Genomic DNA, 24,915 nt, shown 5'->3' with positions numbered 1-24,915 from the left:
CCTGGGGCACCCTCTAGTGGTGAACGGGTGGCACTAAAAGAGTTAATGTTGTTATGTTTGGAAAACGTTTTAGAAAAGCAATAAGCCAATGCGAGGCTTTTGTTTACCGTGATATTACAATGGCTAAGAGGGCCATATCGTTGGCACTCCATGGTAAACCATGGCCTCTTGGGGCTTATTGCTTTAATAGATGCTTTATTTTCCTGCTGGTTGTTCATGAACACACATTGGAATGCAGCTTGTAAACGGGTAATGTCTTTTAGGGCCCGTTCACATTGAGCCGATCCCGGGGCCGAGGATCCCCGACCAGATTTCGGGAGGACACCCCGGGAAAATCGTTTGGTCGGCCCCGGAATCGGTCTTGGGCTTGAACAGTACCCCGACACGATCGGATTATGTTAATTAGCTTTTTTATGACCTCGGGACTCGTCGGGAGCACTCACGATAATATCAAAAAAGCTTGATATTTTCGGGTCATCGGGTAGGAATCCTTTACAATTATTGTCGTCTGAATGAGCTCACGGGATTGCTTCAGATTATATGAAGCCAGCTCCTCCCTTTTTAGGCTGCGCAGAGTGTAGGCTATTCTGTCACAGCCTACACTTTTATTATTATTATTAGCCTACTTACTTTTTACTTTAGCCTACTCTCTCCCTTGTTGTAATCACTTGTTCAAAAACGTTATAGCCTATAGCGTTCTTTCTTCTTTTTTCTTCTTCTGCGCAGTCATTTGGCAACAAGGCAGTGTCTTTTTTTTTGCTGCGCAGATTTGGCTAGGGCAGTGCTGTTCTATCCGTGTATTATAAGGGCTCTAAATTGACCTTGTGCAACTTGACAGACAGACACCCTATATATAATATCTTATTCATATAATGTAATACCTACTCAAAGTGAGAGACATTCCATTGCATTCCTTTTTTTTTTTACTTTTACGCGCGGGCTGCAGGCACATTGCGCCTCTCGTTCTGTCAGTTTGTTCATTGGTCCTCAAAGAGGACCGCCAGTCCTTGGGGAGTTCCAGGGGGTCCCCAGCTAAATGATATTGAGGAACCTAGGCCTGTCCCTATTCTATATGCTTGGATGTTGGTGGGACAGTAAAAAAAAAAAAAGCGAGAGGTTAAACTTTTTTTTTTTCTGCGACTGCACGCCCACAACGGCGAGGTTTGGACATTCATAATTGCTATTAGCTGATTAAGCTCATGTCTGTTTAATGTCTGGCTGGTTGCCGTTAAAATGCTGGTTGATGCTTTTTAGGAGTGGACACTGGTCAATCAATGATATTGGAGATGCGACACTCTCAGCCGTGTCTTGCTGGATGCGCATCACATCTCGCGTCTCGCTTGCCAAAAAAATAACTGAATATATAATTATAATATCTATAAAGTGAGCAGCGGCCAGTGTGCGCACAGTACCTAGAAGACTAGCCTACCAACCTACCTTTGTTTTTATAATGTTTTGTCATGATGGCGCAGTTATCACTTGTGTGCAAAGGACGATGATACACGAAAGAAGAATGTAACACCAACTTCTACCAATTAATCCATTGCTGTGACAGACAGACAGGGTGAGACAGCCAACGTGCTTCCATGTAGACTACATAATCCACTGGGTCCAGCTTAGTTCAGATCAATCATATCAACATAACAGTAATAACACCAACCAAAGTCTAAAACACGGTGCCGTCAGCAGCTGTGTTGTGTGAGTGACAAGCCTGATTTGCGCTTCGCCGTATCAGCGACCACCACCTGGAACTGATGCGCTAATTATTGATCTGACCAGGGGTGAGATGCCATGGGCTCGCGTGTGCTATAGTTTCGCGCAATGATGTAATGATTAATTTGAGCAAGATATAACATTTTAAAAGGCTTTTATAGGCCTAGCCTAGGTCTACTCTTAATACTTTTTTCACGATGTAGCGCACTACATGTTCAAGTTCAAACTCTTTCATGCTCACAAGACTTCACACAACATGTCGCTTTGATGTCATGCAGGATGTAATGGGCAATTTCCTATATTGATCAGATACACATACACACCTGAAAGCATTCACGCTGATGAACAGTTAATTTGAGCAGTGATGGAAAAAGTACTCCAATTCTTTACTTAAGTAAAAGTATCAATAGGCCTACTGCATTATTAGCTACAAATATCGCACAGACAGAGAGAGAGAGGGAGAGAGAGAGAGACTCTTTATTATAGACTATAGCGAATATATTTGTTTAATTTCGCCGTTTTAATATTTAATTAGTAGCACTGCCACTGAAGAAAGCACCATGCGTGCCTTAATTGTTAAGAGGCTGCGCAAAAAAAGAAAAGGAAAAAAAGCAGCTGATCAGCGCTCGACGGCACTGTCATTTGATGCACATTTCCAGTAGGCTACTTTATGTCACCCATCCCCGCAGATAATGTGATACACGCTCCATATAAATGGCGTTCCAACCTGCATCTTCGAGGTGGCTTTTGATGGCGTTTCACCTCGCTAAAAAAACTCCATGATTTTCACCTTCAACAGATTGGCAGCACTGCGGGACTCATTGCATATATGCGAACAGAAGGTAATAAAATGGATTTGGGAGCATAGCCTAATTAATTACAATGGATGTCTCATAAAAAACAATATATATTTTATAACTCATTTCCTTAGAATATATGTATGTAAACATGGTTTCATCTTAAAGGAACCCTTTCTGTACATCTTGTACCCCTGTGGGTCCCGATCCACAGGTTGAGAACCATCTAGTCGTGTCTCTCATGGCACCACCCCCCCCCGAGATCGTGGGTGGCTAGAATCGCGAGACGTCGGTCTCATTTGTAATGGTCTGAGATATTTCACTTGGCACAGCGGGATATACCGGGCCCGAATTCAAGACTGTCGTTTGAAATGAACACCGATAAACCCCCGGGCACGAGATCTGATCGGATCCAACATCGCGTTTCGTCTGTGAGGCTCTTTAGAGTGGGATACAAGATCACACGTCTACAGTAATTACCACATCAACACAATGACCACAGTCTCCTGTGTGTTCACAGCTTGGCCTCACAACTGGGTGAGAAAGCATCAACACTGAGTGGAGGGAGGAGAGAGGGAATGCAACAATGTATATAAAATAATAATAATGTAATATTATACTATATTGAATTAGTTACTACTCTTGTGCATGCGCGCTTGTGCGTGCGTGTGTGTACCTGGATGGTGATGCTTCTATTGACTCTGGTCATGTTGAAGCTGTGTGTTTGTCCGTTGGCATGGTTACGCTGGTCCACATGGATAGAGAAGGGCTCCTTCAGGCCTCCCAGGTCATAGGTCACCTGCAACGACCCTGAGGAAGGAAAGGTTCAAGAGTGAGTGTGTGTGTGTGCGCTCGCACACGTGCATGTGTGCATGTGTGCATGCGTGCGTGACTGCGTGCGCATAACATACCATTTTCTCTTAGCACCACAGCCAGATAGTCCTGGGTGTTGGAGCTGACATACATCAGAATAGCCGGCGTACTGGATGTACTGAAGCTAAAGGCCACTTCCTCCTTGGTCAGATTCACTTCCTGTGGGGTCAGGGGAGGGACCAGTATCCTTGACTCCTTATTGGCCGCCGCCAGAGCTTCAGACAGGAAGTTGTACTTGACCAGTGTTCCTGCCTCAAAGAACCCACCAACATCTGTATAAGAGGAGAAGACACAAATTGTTTTGCATCACAAAGTTGGCTAGACTTCTTATAGAGCTAAAACCCCACAAATATAATGTGGTAAAGTTAGTGTTAGATTGCTGCGAGGTAGCCACACACGACCAAACGCAATCACGCATAACACCAAAGTTCATCAACGACTGTTGCTAAATATGGCTGGGGTATATTGAAGGGTGGCTACATCATAGTCCTAATAGTCATTGCATAAACTGGCAATTTGCTATGTAAATAATACATTCAATGTTCATTATATTCAGCACTGTCTGTAGTAGGAGTGTCACGAATCAAAAGAGATTTTGTTTGAAGTAAATTAAACTTCATGTGAGCAGAATCTATTATCTATATCTATATACAGGGTTCCCACCCATTTTTACCAATTCATTTCCAAAACTTTTCCAAAACTTTTCCAGAATATTTAACCCAATTTCCAGGACTATATAACAATAATTCAGCTCATTAACAAGTCGCTTACTCCTATGCGCAATGCCCAAAGACAGGTAGTGTATGCCAGTTGTTCTCAACCTTTTAAAGGCCGTGACCCCCGAAATAACCATATTCGAATTGGGGACGCTGACGAGCACTACGAGTTGAGGAATTTTGTATAACAGTGTTCTATTGTGAAAATAGCCGATCTGCATGCTCACAACAACGCCTCGCAACGCTCTACATGCGTTGAGCATGTAGATCTGCTATTTTCACAATTTCTGCCTCTAATATTTGACAATTTGGCCAACGGTAAATTTGTCATTTCAGAGGTATTAACAAAATCAATAACCAAACATAATGCATAGCTATTTTTTCCAGGACCTTCCTGGACCCTTGATCAATTCCAAAACTTTTCCAGTACTGGAAAAATATTTTTCAAATTTCAAAATATTTCTAGGAATTTCATGACCGTGGGAAGTGGGAACCCTGCATATCTGTATAGTTTTTGATCATTTTGGATGTTGAACTTGTAGTCCCCTCCTCACTGTGCTCAGCAGCTGAGCTGCTTGACAGAGAGGAGATGACACAGCAGATCAAATTCACAACAATTGGAGCTCTCCAGCAGCACACATTATTCCAACCACGTAGTTAATTGCATGTACTTTGTCAAGCCAGGCCATACCTCCACAAACGAGAGAGAGAGAGAGAGAGAGAGAGAGAGAGAGAGAGAGAGAGAGAGAGAGAGAGAGAGAGAGAGAGAGAGAGAGACCCACTTTTAATGATCTAATGAATCTCTATATAAACATGATTATGGTTTCGCTGCTGTCGCTGTGGAGTTACACAGTGACATCTCTCATCTCCACCTTTCACACAATCAAGCGCTCCTCCTTCACTCGTACAAGACTCTTGACAGCAGTGATATTCTCTGTCTCTGTCTGTCTGTCTGTCTGTCTGTCTGTCTGTCTGTCAATTCAATTCAATTCAATTCAAATAAGCTTTATTGGCATGACAAGCATTCTTACATTGCCAAAGCATTACAATACAGTATGATACAAAATAATAATATAAATAATACATATTCAAAATCAGAACAATATGAACAAAACAAAGAAAAATATAAGCAAAATGACATTAGTCTATTCATAGTGATCAACACTTATAGTGTTCACCCGTTGTCCCTCATTTTGTGACAGGCTGCTACATATGTTGCTGCCAACCTTGAACATTCGGCTTTATCACCGAGTAAATAGGGGATTGCCTGGATGGAGTCAAATTGTATCTTTGTGTGAATTTAGGGTAGTATTCCTCTCTTATTTGTTTGTATTTGTCACATGCAGTCAAGAAGTGGAGCTCTGTCTCCACCACTCCCTGACCACAGTGAGAACACAGTCTGTCCTCTATGGGCAGCCAGGTCTGTCGATGTCTGCCTTTTTCGATGGCCAGGCTGTGCTCACTGAGTCTGTACATTGTTAAGGTTTTTCTCACTTTATTATCAGTCACCATGCTCAGATATTCTGCCACGGTGTATTGTCTTTTTAGGGCCAGATAGCAATTTAGTTTACTTTGTGTTTTTGTTGTTTCTATCCAATAGTTTTCATATTTTTGTTTCTGTTGATTCATAATTTGGTTGATTTGACCTGGAGCTTTCCAAAACTATAATCTGACAGTGCCGTTTGAAATGTTTGGGCAAGTGAATTATGTCCTTGTTGCTGGATGGCCCATACTGATTTTGGTGGCCGCATGTCATTAAACAACTTCAGAGTTTCAACATTGTTTTGAAAATAACAGATCTACACTGAGTCGCAATTGTCCAAAAATTGTTTAACCTATAATGACATGCCCAACATGCTGCTGGAAAGCTCCAAGCCGAAAACCCTACTAGGATCTCCTTTTAGTTGACCTTGTACCAGTGATTTGTAGATTTTGTACTGTCGTGAAACTGTACTTTTTCCTATGCAAACCTCTAATAAATTCAATCAATCAAAACAGCACAAACTAGAAGCAGTGCTCTTCCGAGCACAGGATCTCCACCAGGTAAGGTAGGTCCTGGTGGCGGTAAATGTGAAAAGGGTGCCATGTCTTCTTTGGCCTTTAACAGCAATGTGACCCTGCATGACTTGAGGCATTTTGTTCCAAAAATGTGTTTGGAAAAAGTCGACCTGCTGGTGGCGCTATAACAGGCCAATGTGAAAAGGGTGGCATTTGTTCCTTGACCTAGTGGGAATGTGCGTGCAGAATTTCTCTGTAATCACAAGCTGCGTTCATTATTTAAGTGATTTTGTTCAAAATGGACCAATCCTGCAAACTTTGGAAGTCAATGTTAGCCAATTAGGATGGAATGTGAAATATCAGACAGATCTGTCTTGATCACAGGACTATAGAGATACTGTGTACTGATTTGCATGATTTTTGGAAAATATCTCAAGGAATAATAGGAAAAAAAATGTTTTACACAAGTCGGCCTCCAGGTGGCGCTATAAAAGGCAGATATGAAAAAAGCAGGGCAAAGGTTTTTCCTTGGCCTCTAGGGAGTGCACATACAAAGCTGTACACTGATCAGTGGAGTTATAGGTAAAAACACAAATCGGCCTGTTATAGCGCCACCATGAGGCCGATTTGAAAACATTTAAGTGGCATTTATTCCTCTGCCTATTGGGAATGTGCATGCACAATTTTACCAAAATCGCATACTGCGTTCATGATTTCAGGCATTTTATTCAAAACTGACCAATCCTGCTAACTTTGGAAGCCAGTTTTAGCCAATCAGGATGGAATATGGAAAATCGGACAGATCCATGTCGATCACATGACTGTAGAGACGTGTCTGTCTACCGAGTACTGGCAATAGTTAGTTTTGCAAAAAACGGCCTCCTGGTGGCGCTAGAACAGGCCCATGTGAAAAATGTGGGGCAGAGGTTCTGAATTGGTATCCAGGGAGTGTGTGTGCACAGTTTGGCAGCGACCGGGCCAACGGCGCCGGAGATTAGCTGGTAACGGATGGACGGACGGACGCACGGACGGACGGAGGGGAAAACATACTCTCCCCCATGCCTTCGGCTGGTGGAGACAATTATGCTTGACGTTGACACTAAAATTGCAGTGAAATGCCGGTGGGGAAAAACACAGCACTTAGACTCCGGAAATTGTCAATTCATCCATGCCAATCCGCCCGCTTCAAAACATGGCTTAGCCATATTAACTCTATCAACGCTTTGGACGTTCCCGTTCGCCCCATTTTTCCCGGCGGCGCGATGCCAATAGTACGTTCTTTGGCTCGTTCTTTTGTACCTTGGTTTGATGTCTGTAAACTGATGAGGGGTCGCGCGGGTGTGTACCGTAGAGACAGCTCCCGTAAAAGTGCTCTCAAAAACCCACTGGACGTTAGCATCAATGGAGTAACAAAACACTTCCATGTTATTTTCTCTGGGTCTATTGCTCTGTAGCGATTGAGCGGCCTTGACGGACGGCAGCCTACCGCGGCCATTTCACATTAATTCTTGCATGAGGATGCCCTCTACTGCTGGTATAGCGAAAGTACACCTATTTAAGGATAAAATAAAATAATAATGATTAAAAAAAATAAAATACATCTTTGTCTATAACATCGCAAAGGTAAGGTGCTTTTGCTGGCACAAAACCCAATAAATAAATAACAACATCTGGCAGTAAAACTAGGGTTGGGTATCGTCTGCGATACTTTTAATCATATCGATTGCATGACGTCGATACTATCGGGTATCGGTTCACGTAAAAACGAACAATACCTCGTTTCGATACTCTGGAACGCACCCCTGGCGGGTCGCATCTTTAACAGTTGGGCTACTGACTGCTTTAGTAGGCTACACTCGTTACTGTGGAACATAGCCGACAATAGCCTATAATGTTTATTATTATGATGATTATCCAACGTCTATACTCTCCGCTCCGCCACACTGTGTGATCATCATCATCACCTCTGCTCTACCGCAGCAGTTAAACTTAAATAAAAAGTATCAAAAATGGTATCAAAAAGGGTATCGTATCGATTCCCAGGTATCGAAAAAGGTTATCGTATCGATTCAAAGGTGAACGATACCCATCCTTAAGTAAAACAGTTAAAGTGATTTGTAGCACTGTGTTTTTGTCTCGGGCCGATGGCATGGCCAGGAAGTATGCTTTCTCCCTTGTATGTCCTTTTGTGTGTGTCTTTGTGTCTGTCAAGAAAAAAACACTTTTGCTGTAAGTGTATAAGTTGGAGTTCCAAGTGGCTGTGACCAGGGGTGTCGCACCGAATTCTGGGCCCTGGGTACAAGGATTCACTGCGGGCCCCCCATTAATGTTCTTCATAGGGGGAGGGGGTTTAACCCATTTATTTTGTGCTTTAACTATTGAAAAATAGCAGATATACAAGCTCACAGAGTGGCACCGAGTGCTGCGCTGCGAGCTTGTAGATCTGCTATTTTATTTTTTAAACATGAACAATTGTTGCTAGTCTTTGAATATTTCAAATCCTTCTAAGGTTTTTTTTTTTTTGAAAAACCTATGTTTCTATGTCACTAGTGCTCACATTTCTTCATGTCAAGGACCCCCAAAATGATATGTATTTGGCCACGGACCCCCATATCAAAATATTTAGTTCCAGGGACCCCCCCCAGAAGACTTTTCAAAAATGGCAGATCTACAAGCTTGCAGCCTGGCACTCGGTGCCGTGTTGTGAGCTTGTAGATCTGCTAATATAGCTAAAGTATACAAGTAAGACACCTCAGGCCGATATGCAACCTCGCCCTAAAGGGACAGGTCGCGCCAATTCTTGGCCATCTGGCCAGTGATATATATCGGACCAGTTACCCATAGTATAGATTGTTGCATGATAGTCAACTATGTTATGTCAAAACATGCCCATATATGGGCATTACCAAATATGGGCATTCATCTGGGAATGCCCATACTGTATGGACATTATATTTATTTTATCCTTTATTAATATATATATATATATATATATATATATATATATATATATATATATATACATAATGGACTTAATATTAAAGATCCAATGAAATGACTATTTGGGGTATTTTATTTTGAAGTTTCAGTTTGAAAAGGAAGCCTGTGTGTTTCTGAACCTATCCGAGGGGACCAGGCAGCCCTTCAGGCGATGGGATTTAAAATCTGAGTAATGGGAGTAATGGGAGCCAGCAATGGGAAACAAACAGGTGAATGTAATCAAAGGTTCATTTATATTCAAAAACTCTATCTATGTCATCACTTTTTTAATTTCTGTTCACAGAAAGTAATTAAGAATGGCCTATTTAGGGACCTTTGATATAAATATACACAAAAATGGTTTATTTTCTATTTTTTTGGCATCTAGTGTTAGGTATGGCCATATTATCACTACAGATATGCTCTAAAAGTGTGAAAAAACATGTTTTTGATTTCACCCCGTCTTTAATGTTTTTGGGGAAGGTAGGGTGTAAATCAAAGTAAAGCATGCTCTTGGGCCAGTTAGGGCCTGGGATTGATGACATCCCAAATCTCCATATATGGGCATAAAAGGGATTTTGTTTCTGGGAATGCCCATATATGGACTTTTTATTTTACGTTAGCCTTTATTAACACTTATGTTGGGCGCGACGTTGGTGTAGTGGTTAGTGCATATGCCCTTCGTGCGGAAGGTGAGTGGTTCAAACCCTGCCTAAGCCGACGTCAGCAAGGGGGAGAAGACAACAGCCAGCCCCATGGCCTCCCCTAAGTAACAAGACATCTTGTGAAATACAATGTTGTCAACCAATCATCAAGGACGATGATACACGAAAGAAAGAACACTTATGTTGCAGTGATTTTTTCTCATCAATGTCCCGCGATGCCATGGTCTCCATAGACTTCCATGTAATTTATAGTGCACGGATCGTGCACGCCCATGCCTAGATGATGCACCACGTGTGTGCACACTGTTCACAGCTTTCAAACAAAACAATCCGCTTGGAAATCCGTTCAGGCATTCATGATTTATCAGCCATTATGTTTTCTTCAGATTTGTTTGAAAGAATGGGTTGGTATGGGGGTTAAACATGCAATTTCGCGATGGCGATCATGCCTAATACATTTGTGGAGGTCCAAAGAACATTTTTGAAAAAAAAAAAATGTTGAAAAAAAAAATTGTTTTCTTCAAAAACGGCCCAAACTCGGGAAACTCGGGGTTGGCACAGGGGTGGTATCTTTTCAAACTCGGGAAACTCGGGGTTGGCACCAGATGTGTTAATAATAATATGTATCCATACGGTACATACAACATATTTTATGCCCATACATGGAGATCCCTATCTGAACCAGCCACACAGATATGGGCAAAAAATAAAAAATGGCCAATATGAGCGTATGAGGTGTGTAATTTGGGTATTTTTGGGCTGCTGAATCCATTCCAACCATTCGTTTTCAGTTAAAATGACTCCTTGGCCATAAAATAGGCCACACCTAATTTTGTGTGTCCATGAGACATATAATATTAGCAATAAAAAAAAGGTTGTAGTAGTGTTTGAATTCATGAAAACTATTCAAGATCAGGTGGGTAATCACACATGACACACAGGATAACATGATACAATCTGACAAGGAACATTCAAACACAGGGTTTAAAACATAGGGACTAACAGGACACAGGTGAACTCGAATGACATGATTGTCTAAGCCTTAGCCAATTAGGCTAAGGATAACTAATGGTTGGAATGGATTCAGCAGCCCAACAATACCCTAATTACACACTTCATACGTTCATATTGGCCATGTTTTATTTTCCCCCCTTTAATCCCAGGCCCTGGGTATCCCGATACCCCCAACTTTGATTGGCTCCCACAAAGTATGTCAAGGGAGTTGGGTTTGACAAAGTTCAGAGGTGATAGTAGACACCTTTGTGAACACATTTGTGAAGAAAGCTAGTGATTTAGATTTAGTTCCCAGATTGATGTAGCAATAGGCTAACTTTCCCTTACTAATATGTCATCAGGGATCTTCATATATGGGCATAAAAGGGATTAGTATAGACTTTTACATAGGGGATGTCACCTGTGATGTCACAGTGATAAGGGAACCAACAATTTGTGTTGATAAAAATAATTAAGGCCTCTCCACCTTGTAACTCATATTTTTTTTAATGTGATTGTGTGAAACTCTGGCACTTGTAGTTCAGCTATACATTTCTGATCTAAAGGTATTATAGTAGTGGTTTTCAACCAGTGGTCTGGGGACAACCAGTGGTCCTTGAGGTGGTTCCAGCAGGTGGTCCCCAGCTAAGAATTATTGTTAAACATCTGCATTACTTAATTTACAAGAAGTCTACACAATTAAAGCATGTAGAATCATTATTTTGTTCAACGTTTGCCTGTTATCTCTCCTCAATACAGCAATTGTGGACAAAATTCAACGATAACAAAATATTTTTGTTAGTTTGGGGTCTGAGAGGTTAAATTCATCAAATGGTGGCCCGTGGCTCAAATGCCCAATAAATAATGATGAACCTGGATATGAAAAGGGTTGAAAACCACTGTATTAGAGTATTGTTGCGATGGTCGGGTCACAGTTACTAATTATCACAACCTCCCCCGGCTGTCAGTCAGTCACGTCATGTCACACTTTTCCCCTACTCATGTCTCCGCCACCGTTGCCCCTATACATTCCAAACTTTGCACTACACACTCCTTGGCTGCCAAACCACAACCTCCACCCCTCATTTCTCACATGGCCCTCTTCTAGTGCCACCATGAGGCCGATTCTTACAAAACACATTTTTGACGGATGCTTATCTCCCGATTTAGGGAGTCTTACTGGTATTATGATTGTGTGACAGGTGTCACCTCGGGTGCAGAAGGCTCCGTCGTAGGCCGTGGAGGTGCAGTCACAGGAGTAGCCGTTGTACTTCTCCACACACTTCCCTCCGTTCTGACAGTACATCCCATAGCTGGTGCAGTGACCCTGACAGCCAGGCTTGACCCCCGGCGTCACCTTTGCCCTCTCCTCCAGGTCCAGGGTCACGCCGTTCATCCTCAGAGCGCGGATACAACCCAGGAACCCCCTCTGGCCCCCCGCCGCACCTACAGGAAGAGAGGAGAGGATGGAGACGCAGCATAGTTAGATTTAGGACAGGGCTTGTCAAACCTTTTTAAGCCGTGACCCCCAAAATAAACATATTTGAACTGGGGACCCCCACCCTGACAAGCACTTGGAATTGTAGGTATTACATTTAATGTGACTCGGTTCCACAGATAAGTATTGTGAAAATAGCTAATCTACATGCTCACAACGCCTCGCACTGCGAGGTGTTGTGAGCATGTAGATTAGCTATTTTCACAATGTTTGCATCTAGCTTACTTAATATTTGACAGTTTGGCCAGTTTGGTATTAAAACGGTCTTGAAAGTCCTTAAATTGCCACTTTAGAAATGTGCAGAAATGTGCAGATACCATGTATACACAACTGTATGTTGGTTGTTGGTTTGTTTACCGTTGAGTGAGTAAAATAAATAACATGTACATTAAGCTAATCATCTGGGGACCCCACAAAATAATTTGCGGACCCCACTTGGGGTCCCGACCCCAAGTTTGAGAACCACTGATTTAGGTGAGATAGACAGAGAAATTCAAATACTGTAAAAAGAGGTCAAATATGAGTTAGAGTTGTTCTTGAGGAAATCCCTATAAATTCCAGTTTGTTTCGAACTCAGACGATTGAATACATGCAGTAGGTGAGTGCACGAGAGTGCAGCACGTTTTACAAATCTAATCATCCTTACAGTCTGAGCCAGGCCTGGAATTTCATCATTTTAGGGGCAAGGCCACTTGGCCTTTGGGTGTTGTCCATTTTTTGTGTGCACAAAGGCCAAATGCCAGGGCAGGAAGGCCATCAAATAAAACTAGATTTTAGTCCACTGAAATAATTAATTGAATTTGAGGGTTCCATTTAATATAATATGTAGAATATGTGCTGTGAAATAAATAAATGGGTATTTACAATCTGACGCTCAGCCCTGCACAAATCAAAGATACTGGATTGGTTTAAAAATAGGGACTCAACAAGACACTGGTGTCTACATGACAAAAGACACTGTTGTCTACATATTGACAAGCCAGAAACAGAGGAGAAAGCTGGGCTGGGGCATTAAGGCCACTGTGGCCTCAGGGCATGCCGTTTTTTGGAGGGGCACAAGGCCAAACTGAGGGGCAACGATGGCCATGGCCATTCCTGCCCTGGTCTGAGCATATTTACATATTGCAAGTAAAATATAGAGATGTAATAATAGTATGCTCGGATGCAAATTGCAGAATAAAGTGAGGATGTTTCGACGATGGAATCATCATAAACAGAGAAATGACAGTAAGTACAGAACATCCTGATATAACATCAGGATGATCGATTTGTACAACTGAGACAGAAATAAGTTCTCCATTTACCTCAGCACTTTTCCACCTCCTTATATAGGGATATTTCACTTTCAAAAAATAACTTTTGGTCATTTTATCATCTAATCAGGCTTTTATGAACACCCAGAACAGAATTTAATTTGCTTCATTCAATATTTAGATATTTGTCCTCTTCCTCCAAGAGGAGGGCCCCATACACACCCATTGTAACTTCAAACTCCATTTTAACACATATGGTGCCAACCCCGAGTTTCCCGAGTTTGTATTGGTACCAATGCTGTGCCAACCCCGAGTTTCCCGAGTTGGGCCGTTTTTGAAGAAAAAACTTTTTTTTTTCAACGTTTTTTTTTTTGACCTCCAGAAATGTGTTAGGCATGATCGCGATTGCGAAATTGCATGTTTAACCCCCATACCAACCCATTCTTTCAAACATGGCAGCCATGTTTGTTTACATCTGAAGAAAACATAATGGCTGATAAATCATGAATGCCTGAACGGATTTCCAAGCGGATTTTTTTGTTTGAAAGCTGTGAACAGTGGGCACACACGTGGTGCATCATCTAGGCATGGGCGTGCACGATCCTTGCACTATAAATTACATGGAAGTCTATGGAGACCATGGCATCAAGGGACATTGAAGAGAAAAAATCATGGCAACAAAAAAGTTAACCATGATAGATTCATTAAAAACACCAATTATTTTTTCTGGTGACTCATAATACCCTCCTAATACGTGAGCAGGTTGTGCTTTTTTGATAACCTTTTTCATTTATTTTTAATACGTTTTTATTGTATTTTTTCCCCCCATAGAATTATTACAAATAAATGAAAAAAGTTATTAAAGATGGGGTGCCATGATTTTTTCCCCTCTAAAACATGATTATCTACTATTATGATTATACTAGGAGGAAGATCTTTTTCCAAAAAAGTGTACAGAAAGAAAATTATGTTTTTATGTGGCCACACCCACCAGCTCATTAAGTATGCCTGTTTGTCATGGTGGGTGGTGATCCAGCTGAAGTTAGCTACACCCACAGTGTTGGGTGAATGGTAAAAGGGGAGGGGTTGATTCTATGATTAAGGCTTTTGCGCATACATCTTTTAATGGACACACTTCAAAATTCGAATGAACTTACATTTTTCACAAAAACATTTATGCGCTTGGAGTAGGTGGATTTTGAGGCTTTATCGAAAAAACGTAATGTGCATGAGTGCAATGGAAAGACTAAGCGAGTATACAGTATGTTCAAAGCAGTTGTGCTCAAAAGTAAAACCATTCGTCATTATTCTACGTTCTGCGACGGCGTCGCGAGAACGGCAGACCTCCTAGTCCAAGCTCACATTGCATCCGCAACGAGATGTGATGAGCTTGTACTGTATATCAGCTGTTATCGTGTGCAATGCTGTTGTGGGGGCGGTGAACGTGAAGTAGCCTACAGAATGTGGAGTGGAGCGTCGCTAATTCTGTCTCTCTCTCCTCTCTCTCTCTCTCTCTCTCTCTCTCTCTCTCTCTCTCTCTCTCTCTTATATATATATATATATATATATATATATATATATAGGCTGAAGAGCCCTGGGTTAGAGTGCATGTTCAATAAACGTGTCTCACTTGACTGGAAAAATAGCGCCTGTCCGACTGCTTATTTCATGAACTATCACCCAAGAATCGCATTTCATCAGTGGATGGAAACAGGCAAAATGTGCATGTTCTTTTTTTCGACTTTCTGATGATTTGCTTCCTATTTTCGAATAAGCTTTATGGAAACGCAACTAGTGAGTCATAAGAGAATGGATTTGGTTTCATACACAGACGCCCACAGTGCTGTTTGCTGCTGTTGAGCAAAACTTCAATTTAACATCGCGAGTGCAGTGCCCGTTTGGAAGGCGTAGCCATGCACCGTTCAGAATGCGTGCCAGTTCGGAGCACGCAGGTCAGGGGCGTCACAAGGGGAGGGAAAGTGGGACTGAGTTACCAGGGCCCAAGGTGGAGGGGCCTTAATTGTTTTACACTTTAGCTATTGAAAAATAGCAGATCTACAAGCTCACAGCGCGGCACCGAGTGCCGTGCTGCGAGCTTGTAGATCTGCGATTTTTGAAAAGTCGTGAAAATGTGTGCAAATCTTTATAATTATGTATACTTATATCTGATTTTATAAATTCTTCATAAGCCACCAGGCTGATTTTATAAATTAGGGGAAGTTCTTCATAAGCCACCAGGCTTCGCTTTCAGTGCCAGCTTTCACCACTAGAGGGCGCCCAATGGCCATAGAATTCACCATAGAGATACGCTGGTATATGCACAAGCCGTGCGCAGCCATGATGCGCCTGAACACTTTCCTTTGTGCATGTACAGGAACAGGATGAAGTTAGCTTGAAGTTATCTATTGGCTACCAAGCATTTTAGAAGCCCTATTTTCGGCGATTTAGCCATGATTAAACCTTGCACACCTCATGGATATGCATGGAACAGAGAAAATGAGCTCTAAAGATCCTGGATTGCATTGGAGTGGATGGTAAATATCGGCGGCGCGACGCTCTCGCGGGCCGTGTAAACAGATGACGGCCGGTGGCGCGGCTCGATTTTTCTTCTTTTTTTTTTACAAAAATATATATAAAAGCCGAACTATTTCGGGATAGGTACCCAGGACGTTAATAAGGTCCAAATAGGCACTGTATGAGTTAACTTCTCCTGCACAATATTGTCACACAAATGTATTGTTAATTGTATTTCAACTATGTGCTAATAAATAAATACAGAAATACAGAATATGTACTTTTTAAGCAAACATTTGTAACTCTTTTTTTTTTTTGCTTCTGGGGGGTCCCTGGAACTAAATATTTTGAGATGGGGGGTCCTTGGCCAAATACATATAATTTTGGGGGTTCTACACATGAAAATGTTTGAGCACCACTGACATAAAAACATGTTTTTTTCAAAAAAAGTAAAACCTTAGAAGGATTTGAAATATTCAGACTCCGCACGAATTTTCATGATTTTTCAAAAATAGCAGATCTACAAGCTCACAGCGCGGCACCGAGGTATATCTGCTGTTTTTCAATAGTTAAAGCACAAAATGTGAGTGAATTCTTGTACCCAGGGCCCAGAATTTGGTGCGACACCCCTGCACGCTCATCCCATCCACTCGTCCCTGCGTTTCCTCGCCTGTGCTCATCAATATAACCGCCATGGAGGATGAAGTCGATCGGTTGAATGCTTCTCAAGATACAGTATGCCGAGTAAAAAGTCAGACAGTTACGGATAGCTTTCCACACACTTGATTAAGTAACACATGCGTGTGTGGCAGGGGCATCAATTGGGTATGGCAGGGGTATGCAGCTGCCATACCCTGGGTCCAGGGGGGAAAATAAAAGTTACTTTTAAATATAAATCCATGAATGTGTCTTTGTCTATCTGTGCTGGTTATTATGTTGTTAAATTACAGTAAAATAACTACAAATGCTACATTTTACAAAATGGTCACTTTAACAAGGTATTATAATTATATTCTCCACACTTTTATTCTCCCCATCTTGACAGAATGGTATGTTCCCAGGTTCCGCAGGTCAGCTGCACAGGTGCAATGCATTATTGTTAATTGTGGCATGTTTACTAAAATGCCAAGTTTAGCCGCACTTGAACAACCATTCCAGGCTGCCATATCAGCCCAAGAAACCGTAGAAACCTGTGTAAAAAATGACAAAACTAGTTTTTTTAGACATTGTGAGGCGTTGTGAGCATGTAGATCGGCTATTTTCACAATAGAACTGTGTTATACAAAATGTAATGCCTCTTTTCCATGAGGACTCCCATCTTTGCCATACCCTAGCTTTTGCTGAACTGACGCCACTGGTGTGTGGGCAGACATGTGTATGATTAAACGTGTGCGCGTGTGCGCACGCGTGCGCGCGCGTGTGTGCTATGTTCAGGCATGAATGGTGTACACTGAAGTGTGTAGAAAGAATGCTGATGCAAGTGTGTGGGTGTGCGCGTGCGTGTGTGTGATTCTGAGGAACAGTGGTGGGTTTTAAGTAGGGGTGTAACGATAAATTTTAACAGCGATATGCATCACGATACATGGTTAACGATATGATACATGAACGATATTGGTTCATTCATGGCGATATGATACGATTCGATTCAATGCTTTAAAATTGATATAGTAACTATTTAGCAAAGAAATGAAATCTGTCTAAAACGTATACAAAATCTATTATTATGGAAGTAAACGCTGTGATTATCAAGCAAATACATGGACATTATATTTCAACACATTATGGACAAGCCCACCTTGACATGAACACAGATTAGACACATTTATCGATAGACCAAGAGTAGCGATAATATGGAATGGAAAGGTAATTAGACCCCTCTTTTTCATTTTCCCACTTAAAATTGCCAAATACAAGGCACAAATACTTAGTTTGCAAAACAATTCCATACCGTTTACCACATTTTAAAACGATACAATACAAAGCCAAAACGGTACGATATTTTGCTTTTGCAAATGATATAGTAGCTCAAATCGATTTTTAGATTCAGTTACTATATCGTTACACCCCTAGTTTTAAGCTAGGCAGAAGCCTCTTAGGAGGGAGCACAGAGACCAGGGACGTGCTGGCCATTGGGAAAAGCGGGACAACTCCCGAACGGCCGGTTCATTCCCGGCCATTTGTAGCCCAAGGAATGTTTTTTGTGCAAAAACAAATGCTTGCAATGGATTCAGCATCATGACAACCCCCTAGTTAGACCCCTCACATCCTACTTAAATACCCAGAAAAAAACTGTTTTTCAGGGTATTTTCCTTCTGTTTAGAAAGTCGATGGGAGACCGACTCTAGCGGCTGATAACATCAATTAAGCTGGGTCTCAGAAAGGGTTATCATACCAAAATGTAAACTAGAGACATGTAGGAAGTCCAAAATGTAAAAAATGTACGGTCACCTTGGGTGGTACCAATTTTCGAAGATATCAGAATTGGCCCCAGGCCTAAAATGGCAAATCTTTGAGTAGCAGCAGCGCTATAGAGAGAGATCTCTCTCTATAGCACACAATGAGGGCCTCTCCAACTCTTTTTCCTGGGCTGAATCAGGGGCCCAGCATGTCCCTGACAGAGACTGTGCTTGTTAAGCCAGTGAAACAATCCCACCTCCTACTGCAGTACAACAATGTTCACTTGTACAGTTTGTAATTAACAGCTCAGAGATGTGAGGTGATGTGTGATGATAGATTTTCCTTCCTGTTCCTATTCTAGTACCCGAGCTTCAAGGAAGCTTGACGCTCAGGTACTAGAATGTTCAGAAAGAAAGAGGGACGCATATGGAGGAAGGAGAAAGGAACTTCGAAACCCGTTATCCACCAAAGCTTTGTGGTTACAAAAAAGTGACCAAAGGGACTCAAAAAGTGCCTCCATTTTTCTTAACCCGTTTAGGCCCAGAATTATTGAATGCTTTAACCAGTGAAAAATAGCAGGTATACAAGCTCACAGCGCAGCACCGAGTGCCGCGCTGCGAGCTTGTAGAACTGCTATTTTTTGAAAAAGTCGTGAAAATGTGTGCAAATCTTTGAATACATTTTCAAAGCGAACGTGTGTAACTAAAATTTTGCTTCTGGGGGGGGGGGTCCCTGGAACTAAATATTTTGAGATGGGGGTCCGTGGCCAAATAAATATCATTTTGGGGGTCCTTCACATGAGAACCACTGACATAGTAGTCTCTCAAGAACAGATTAACTGAGCTCCAGTTAAGTGAAAAGGACCTTTTCTTTGACGATGGCTATAGCCAGATTGCTGACATAGAAACATAGGTTTTTCAAAAGATCTTAGGATTCAAAAGACACTTGTAGAATCTGGTCAAAATTCAAATTTTCACGATTTTTCAAAAATAGCAGATCTACAAGCTTGCAGTGCCGCACTCTGTGCCACGCTGCGAGCTTGTATATCTGCTATTTCTCAACAGTTAAAGCATAAAATAATGATACACAATAATGTGTACCCGTTCTAAATGGGTAAATGAGGTTGAGAAGGTATATGAGTTAAACAACTTTCATGTAAGGGAGCTAAATGTGGCTTTAGAGCCGTGCCCCAGAAGCGACCGCGATTTTCCCATTGAACCTAATAGTGGGGGAGCCAATCAAGTGATTCTGCTGGTTGTAATTTTGGAATGATAATTGTTGGAGACATGTATATCTTCATTCTTGGGGTTCTCACAATGCCAAAAAAACATGTCTTCAATTTTTCTTTTTGGGTTTAGCATGTGTAATTAGCATAATTAGCCAATGAATTGCCAAAAACGGGAAATGGCAATAACTTTGCTTCTAGGTAGCTTATAAAGGTGATCTAAGAGTCTAAGTCCATGTTTGTGAGGTCCAGAAATTCATATATTACCATTGTGAAGTCATACAACCTTTCATAATTAGCATAATCAGCTTAAATTATGCAAAAACGAGTTGAAAATCAGGAAATCGTTTCATTTTTCACATTTAGCTGACTTTGGAGAGATAATCTGAGACTCTTATTGACTAATTGAGTATGTTTACAAGTCCAGAAATTCCTATCCTGATGTAAGTAAATGCAACCTTTTGTCATTAGTTTAATCTGCATACATGATTTATTAATTAGTCTGAAAGTAGGAAATTACCTGTTTCTTTTTCTGTTAGGATATCCATAGATTAATTCTTGTCATAATTAGTCAAGCAACTGTGCTTCAGCTGTGAGGGATCACAGCTGATAAAGCTAATCATAGTTTTTGAAAACACCTGAATGATGTTCACAATCGCATCATGAAGGTCACTGGAGGCTTTGTGGGCATTACTCAGAATGCTAATGCTAGGGAAAGGTTCTTCTCTGGTCGCACCAGAGCTGAGTAGACTTGCTGAAGAAGCATGCCAGATGGCTGGCACACAAACAGCTACACAAAAGGAAAACCATGACTTGTCCATTGCTGTCTGGACAAGGCAGCCAATATCATCACAAAAGTTGTGATGCCACCCCACGTGGAGAAAGATGTATGCAGCCAAGACGAAATTGGCCAGCCGAACTATGTTGCTTTTGTGAAAGCGTGCATTAACAAAAATGAAGTAAGTGTCCCAGGCCAGAATGAAAAAGGTTCAACTGAAGATGTGGAAGAGTGCAGGAAAAGTTGTGAAACACAAGCTCGCTGACCAGGTGGTGGAATTGAAGGATGACAGGTCATTCTTTGCTCGAATGCTGATTGTTGCTCGATCACGGTCAGAGATCAACCTCAAAGAAGCCATTGGCCAGCACGAGTTCACTGCCAAACCAAATGCTCTCTTCACAGTGACTGGTGAGCTTCGGCCCTGCACAGACAAGAGCAAGCTCATGACCATTCTCGAGGAGCTGCAGAATGAGAAGAGGACTGGTGACGTTGGTGTTGATCAGCAACCACAGAGTGCTGCCACTGACAGTTGTCCCCTGCCATCTAAGAGTGTAAGTGTCATAGATGGAATGGCATTGGTAGAGGCAATGGGAAAGCCATCATGGATCAAGATATGTTCCCAGTGGGCTGACCACTTCATAGCCATACTGGACAGGAAGACCAAAGAACATAGTGAGACCCATGTAGTATTTGACCGCTATGATATTGCATTTTCACTGAAGGAGGCCACGCGTATGCGACGCCAGGGTGGCAAGCCCCCTACCACTTATCATGTGGAAGACAACACACCGATAGGGAAGGTGTCTGAAAAACAGTTCTTGTCAGGTATCCACACCAAAGATGAGCTGACTGTCTGCTAAGAAAGCCCTCCAACACTTCCAGGGGAAACCCAACGTTTTCAGAATCACGTCAAGGCAAGATGTCCACTCAAACTATATCGATGTAAAACATCTCCACAGCTCACAGGAAGAGGCTGACACAAGGATAATCCTGCACAGCCTGGATGCTGTCCGAAGAGGGGCAACACAGCTCTACATTGAGTCCCTGGACACTGTTGTCTTTGTTCTTGCAATCCGACGGTACAATCAGCTGTGCAAGGACACCTATTTCATCACCGGTGTGGGAAACAAAAAACGTATCATCTCACTGGAGCCAGTAGTGCAGGCACTGGGTGAAACGAGGACTTCAGTCTTACCAGGGTTCCATGCCTTCACTGGAGCTGACCAGACAGGCCATTTTGCTGGAAAGGGAAAGTTAACCTGTTGGCAAGCCCTAAACCGGTGTCCTGTGGAGGTGGTATCTGCATTTGCTACTCTAAGTACTCAAAAAAGCTCAGTTCTGACACAGAAAAAAAGATTGAAGCATTTGTTTGCCAGCTGTACGAGCCCGGTACAAATCTTGTGGATGTTGGTGAACTCAGGTGGAGGTTATTCACAAAGAAACAATTCTCCCCTTTGCAAATCCCGCCCCATTCTGCCCTGTTACTATGGTGGTACAGATGACCCTGGGCAGATCGTTTTTATAGTGGCAGTGAATGGGGGGAGAGGGTATTTTCATTGCCTCATTATTGCAATTTAAAGTACCAAAGGAAAAACATCTAGGTGATATTAATAAAAAGGGAAGACAAAGGTACAGTAGTTACATTGCAAAACAGGGGGTTTCCCCAAAAATATATGTTTTAATTTGTTTAATCCCAGTGGGACAGAATCACCATTGCAGATTCTTTTATAGTGGAAGTGGATGGGATTTTTCTTTTTTTCATAGCCTCATTACAGCTATATAAAGTACCCAAAAAAACACATCTACGTGATATTAATAAAAAGGGAAGAAAAAGGTACAGTAATTACATAGCAAAACAGTAGTTTTCCCCCGAAAATATATGTTTTAATTAGTTTAATCCTCTGGATCAGAGAGAGAATAGAAATAGAAAAAGAAAGCGCAGTGCATCTTGGGTAGGAAGATGACAGCCAGATTATAGTTCTCCTCACATAATAGGCTGGCTTTCGTAATTCTGCCCATTTAAAATATATGTACCCAATCGTAACTCTTAGTTATATTGATAAGGTCCATGTGAACTAGTTTGTTGAAGCTTATTCATTATATTGAGCAAAATCGCGATCACCTCGCGTGGCCGTACTAGACGCACGCCGTGTCGCGCAGTGCGGACAGTTGTTGAAAGCCTGAAGCAACATTCTCCACTGCACAAACTCCACCCCCGATAGCAAAAAGTGAATGTTTTTTTCTGGTTGGCCAGTCAGGGAGTCTCAGGGACCAATCAGAAGGCTGACAAACGGTGGATTATAAGCAGAGAAGCTGCCACCTACACAAAGAGCATTACATCAAGCCATTGCCCGTGCCCATTACCAGGCAATGGTATGGTATCAGGACCACGTACCTAACCCACAGATGCCACCAGCAACTGAATATGGATGGGAGGCTGAGGGAGATCATCTGGTGCCAGTCACAACTCGGGATCCCCCAGCTCCAGCCACCATTACTCAACTGATCAAATGTGGCTGCAAGAAATCCCAGTGCATGTCACATTGTTCTTGTCGATCTCAAAATTTGAACTGCTCCGAGATGTGCATGTGTGGGGAAGATGAAGAGGTGTGTTGTAATGTAAGCAAGGCACAACTGTTGGGGATTGACGATGACGACGACGAAGATGGAGACCCTTCTATTTAAATGTGTTTACAGAACTTTCTGTACATATTAGTATAAACAATCTGATAATTCTGTGACCATTTCTCATACTGTTCTTTATTTTATATGAGGGATATATAAAGAAATATAGCTATTTCTGGTTTCGGTGTGATTATTACATCATTATTACACAGACAAAAGGTTGCATGATTCATGTATAGGATAATAATAATTCCTGGACTTGTAAACATACATCTTAGAGTCTGTGAGAAGCTTTCAAAGTTGACTAAAACAAAGACATGCAGCAATTTGCTTATTTTCACCTCGTTTTTGCATAATGTATGCTAATTATGCTAATTAGGAAAGGTTGTATGACTTCACAATGGTAACAGATGAGTTTCTGGACCTCACAAACATGGACTTAGACTCTTAGATCACCTTTATAAGTTTCCCAGAAGCAAAGTTATTGCAATTTACTGTTTTTGGCAATTAATTGGCTAATTATGCTAATTACACATGCTAAACCCAAAAAGAAAAATTGAAGACATGTTTTTTTGGCATTGTGAGAACCCCAAGAATGAAGATATACATGTCTCCAATAGTAAGGGGATTTTATAAGATATTTGACCAATCTGCGAAGTAAATCGTTACCGAGAAATTTCTTCACCAATGTGTTTCTAAAGGTGTGTAATAATACGTACTAAAAGGTTGAAATTAAACTCCCGGGGGAAACCTCATAAAAAAACTGATTTGTGTTTGTGTCCCATTAACTTTACCATACAGAAAAAAAGAAAAAGAAAAAAAATGCTTTAAGTAGCATGTGAGGGGTCAAACTAGTTTTTTTTTATGATGCTGAATCCATTGCAAGCATTTGTTTTGCATGAAAAACATTCCTTGGGCTAAAAACGGACCCACAAATCGATGGTTTAGTGATGAATCATCACTTTTCACCGTTTTGTAGGGGCCATTTGTAGCCCATGGAATGTTTTTCGTGCAAAACAAATGCTTGCAATGGATTCAGCATCATGAAAAACCCCTAGTTAGACCCCTCACATGCTACTTAAAGCATATTTATTTTTTGTATTTTTTTCCTGTATAGTAAAGTTAATGGGACACAAACACAAATCATTTTTTAATGAGGTTTCCCCCGGGAGTTGAATTTCAACCTTTTAGTACATATTATTACACACCTTTAGAAACACATTGGTGAAGAAATTTCTTGGTAACGATTTACTTCGCATATTTTCTTATGTTCCCCTTACTACAACAATTATCATTCCAAAATTACAAAAATTGATAGGCTCCTCTACTATAAGCGCAACGGTGGGGGCCAGTGGTGGGCAAGGAGGTAGGGAGTGCCTCGCTGTGTTCACTTAGACCGCGCGGAGGCGCCTAAAGTCGGGGGAATATACTATTCTGTCCACCTTAGACCTTTCATGGCAATCGGACGCTGCATGCATGATTTGAAGCATTGTGTTCCAAAAATGTGTTTTGCTAAAGTCTACCTGCTATAACAGGCCAATGTGAAAAGGGTAGCATTTGTTCCTTGACATAGTGGGAATATGTGTGGCAAATTTCACGGTAATTGCAAGCTGCGTTGATGATTTGAGGCATTTTGTTCAAAAACTGAGCAATCCTGCAAACTTTGGAAGCTAATATTAGCCAATCAAGATGGAATATGAAATATCAGACGGATCAGACTTGATCACATGACTATAGAGATACTGTGTACTGATTTGTGTTATTTTTTGAGAAAATCTGAACAAGTAATATCCAAAAATGTGTTTTACACAAGTCGGCCCAAAGGTGGCGCTATAAAAGGCTGATGTGAAAAATGCAGGGCAAAGGTTTATCCTTAGCCTCTAGGGAATGC

At 41.6% G+C, this 24,915-nt stretch overlaps 1 protein-coding gene across 1 annotated transcript in view; it reads right to left on the bottom strand.

The window, feature by feature from the left end:
• The window catches only part of LOC308307179 (contactin-associated protein-like 2), a gene marked incomplete at its 5' end in the record, with an annotated part of 419,567 nt that overhangs the window by 30,878 nt on the left and 363,774 nt on the right, over positions 1-24,915 (bottom strand). The window contains 3 exons of the mRNA XM_080752350.1: positions 3,187-3,320; positions 3,422-3,655; positions 11,944-12,180. Coding sequence (XP_080608476.1) covers positions 3,187-3,320; positions 3,422-3,655; positions 11,944-12,180 — 605 coding nt within the window. The remainder of the gene's footprint in view (positions 1-3,186; positions 3,321-3,421; positions 3,656-11,943; positions 12,181-24,915) is intronic.

Source organism: Nannobrachium achirus, assembly GCF_963921795.1.
Source record: "Nannobrachium achirus genome assembly, chromosome: 21".
NCBI classification, from domain to species: domain Eukaryota; kingdom Metazoa; phylum Chordata; class Actinopteri; order Myctophiformes; family Myctophidae; genus Nannobrachium; species Nannobrachium achirus.
The sequence above is the reverse complement of the archived record's forward strand: the minus strand, read 5'-3'. Positions and strand labels throughout refer to the sequence as shown.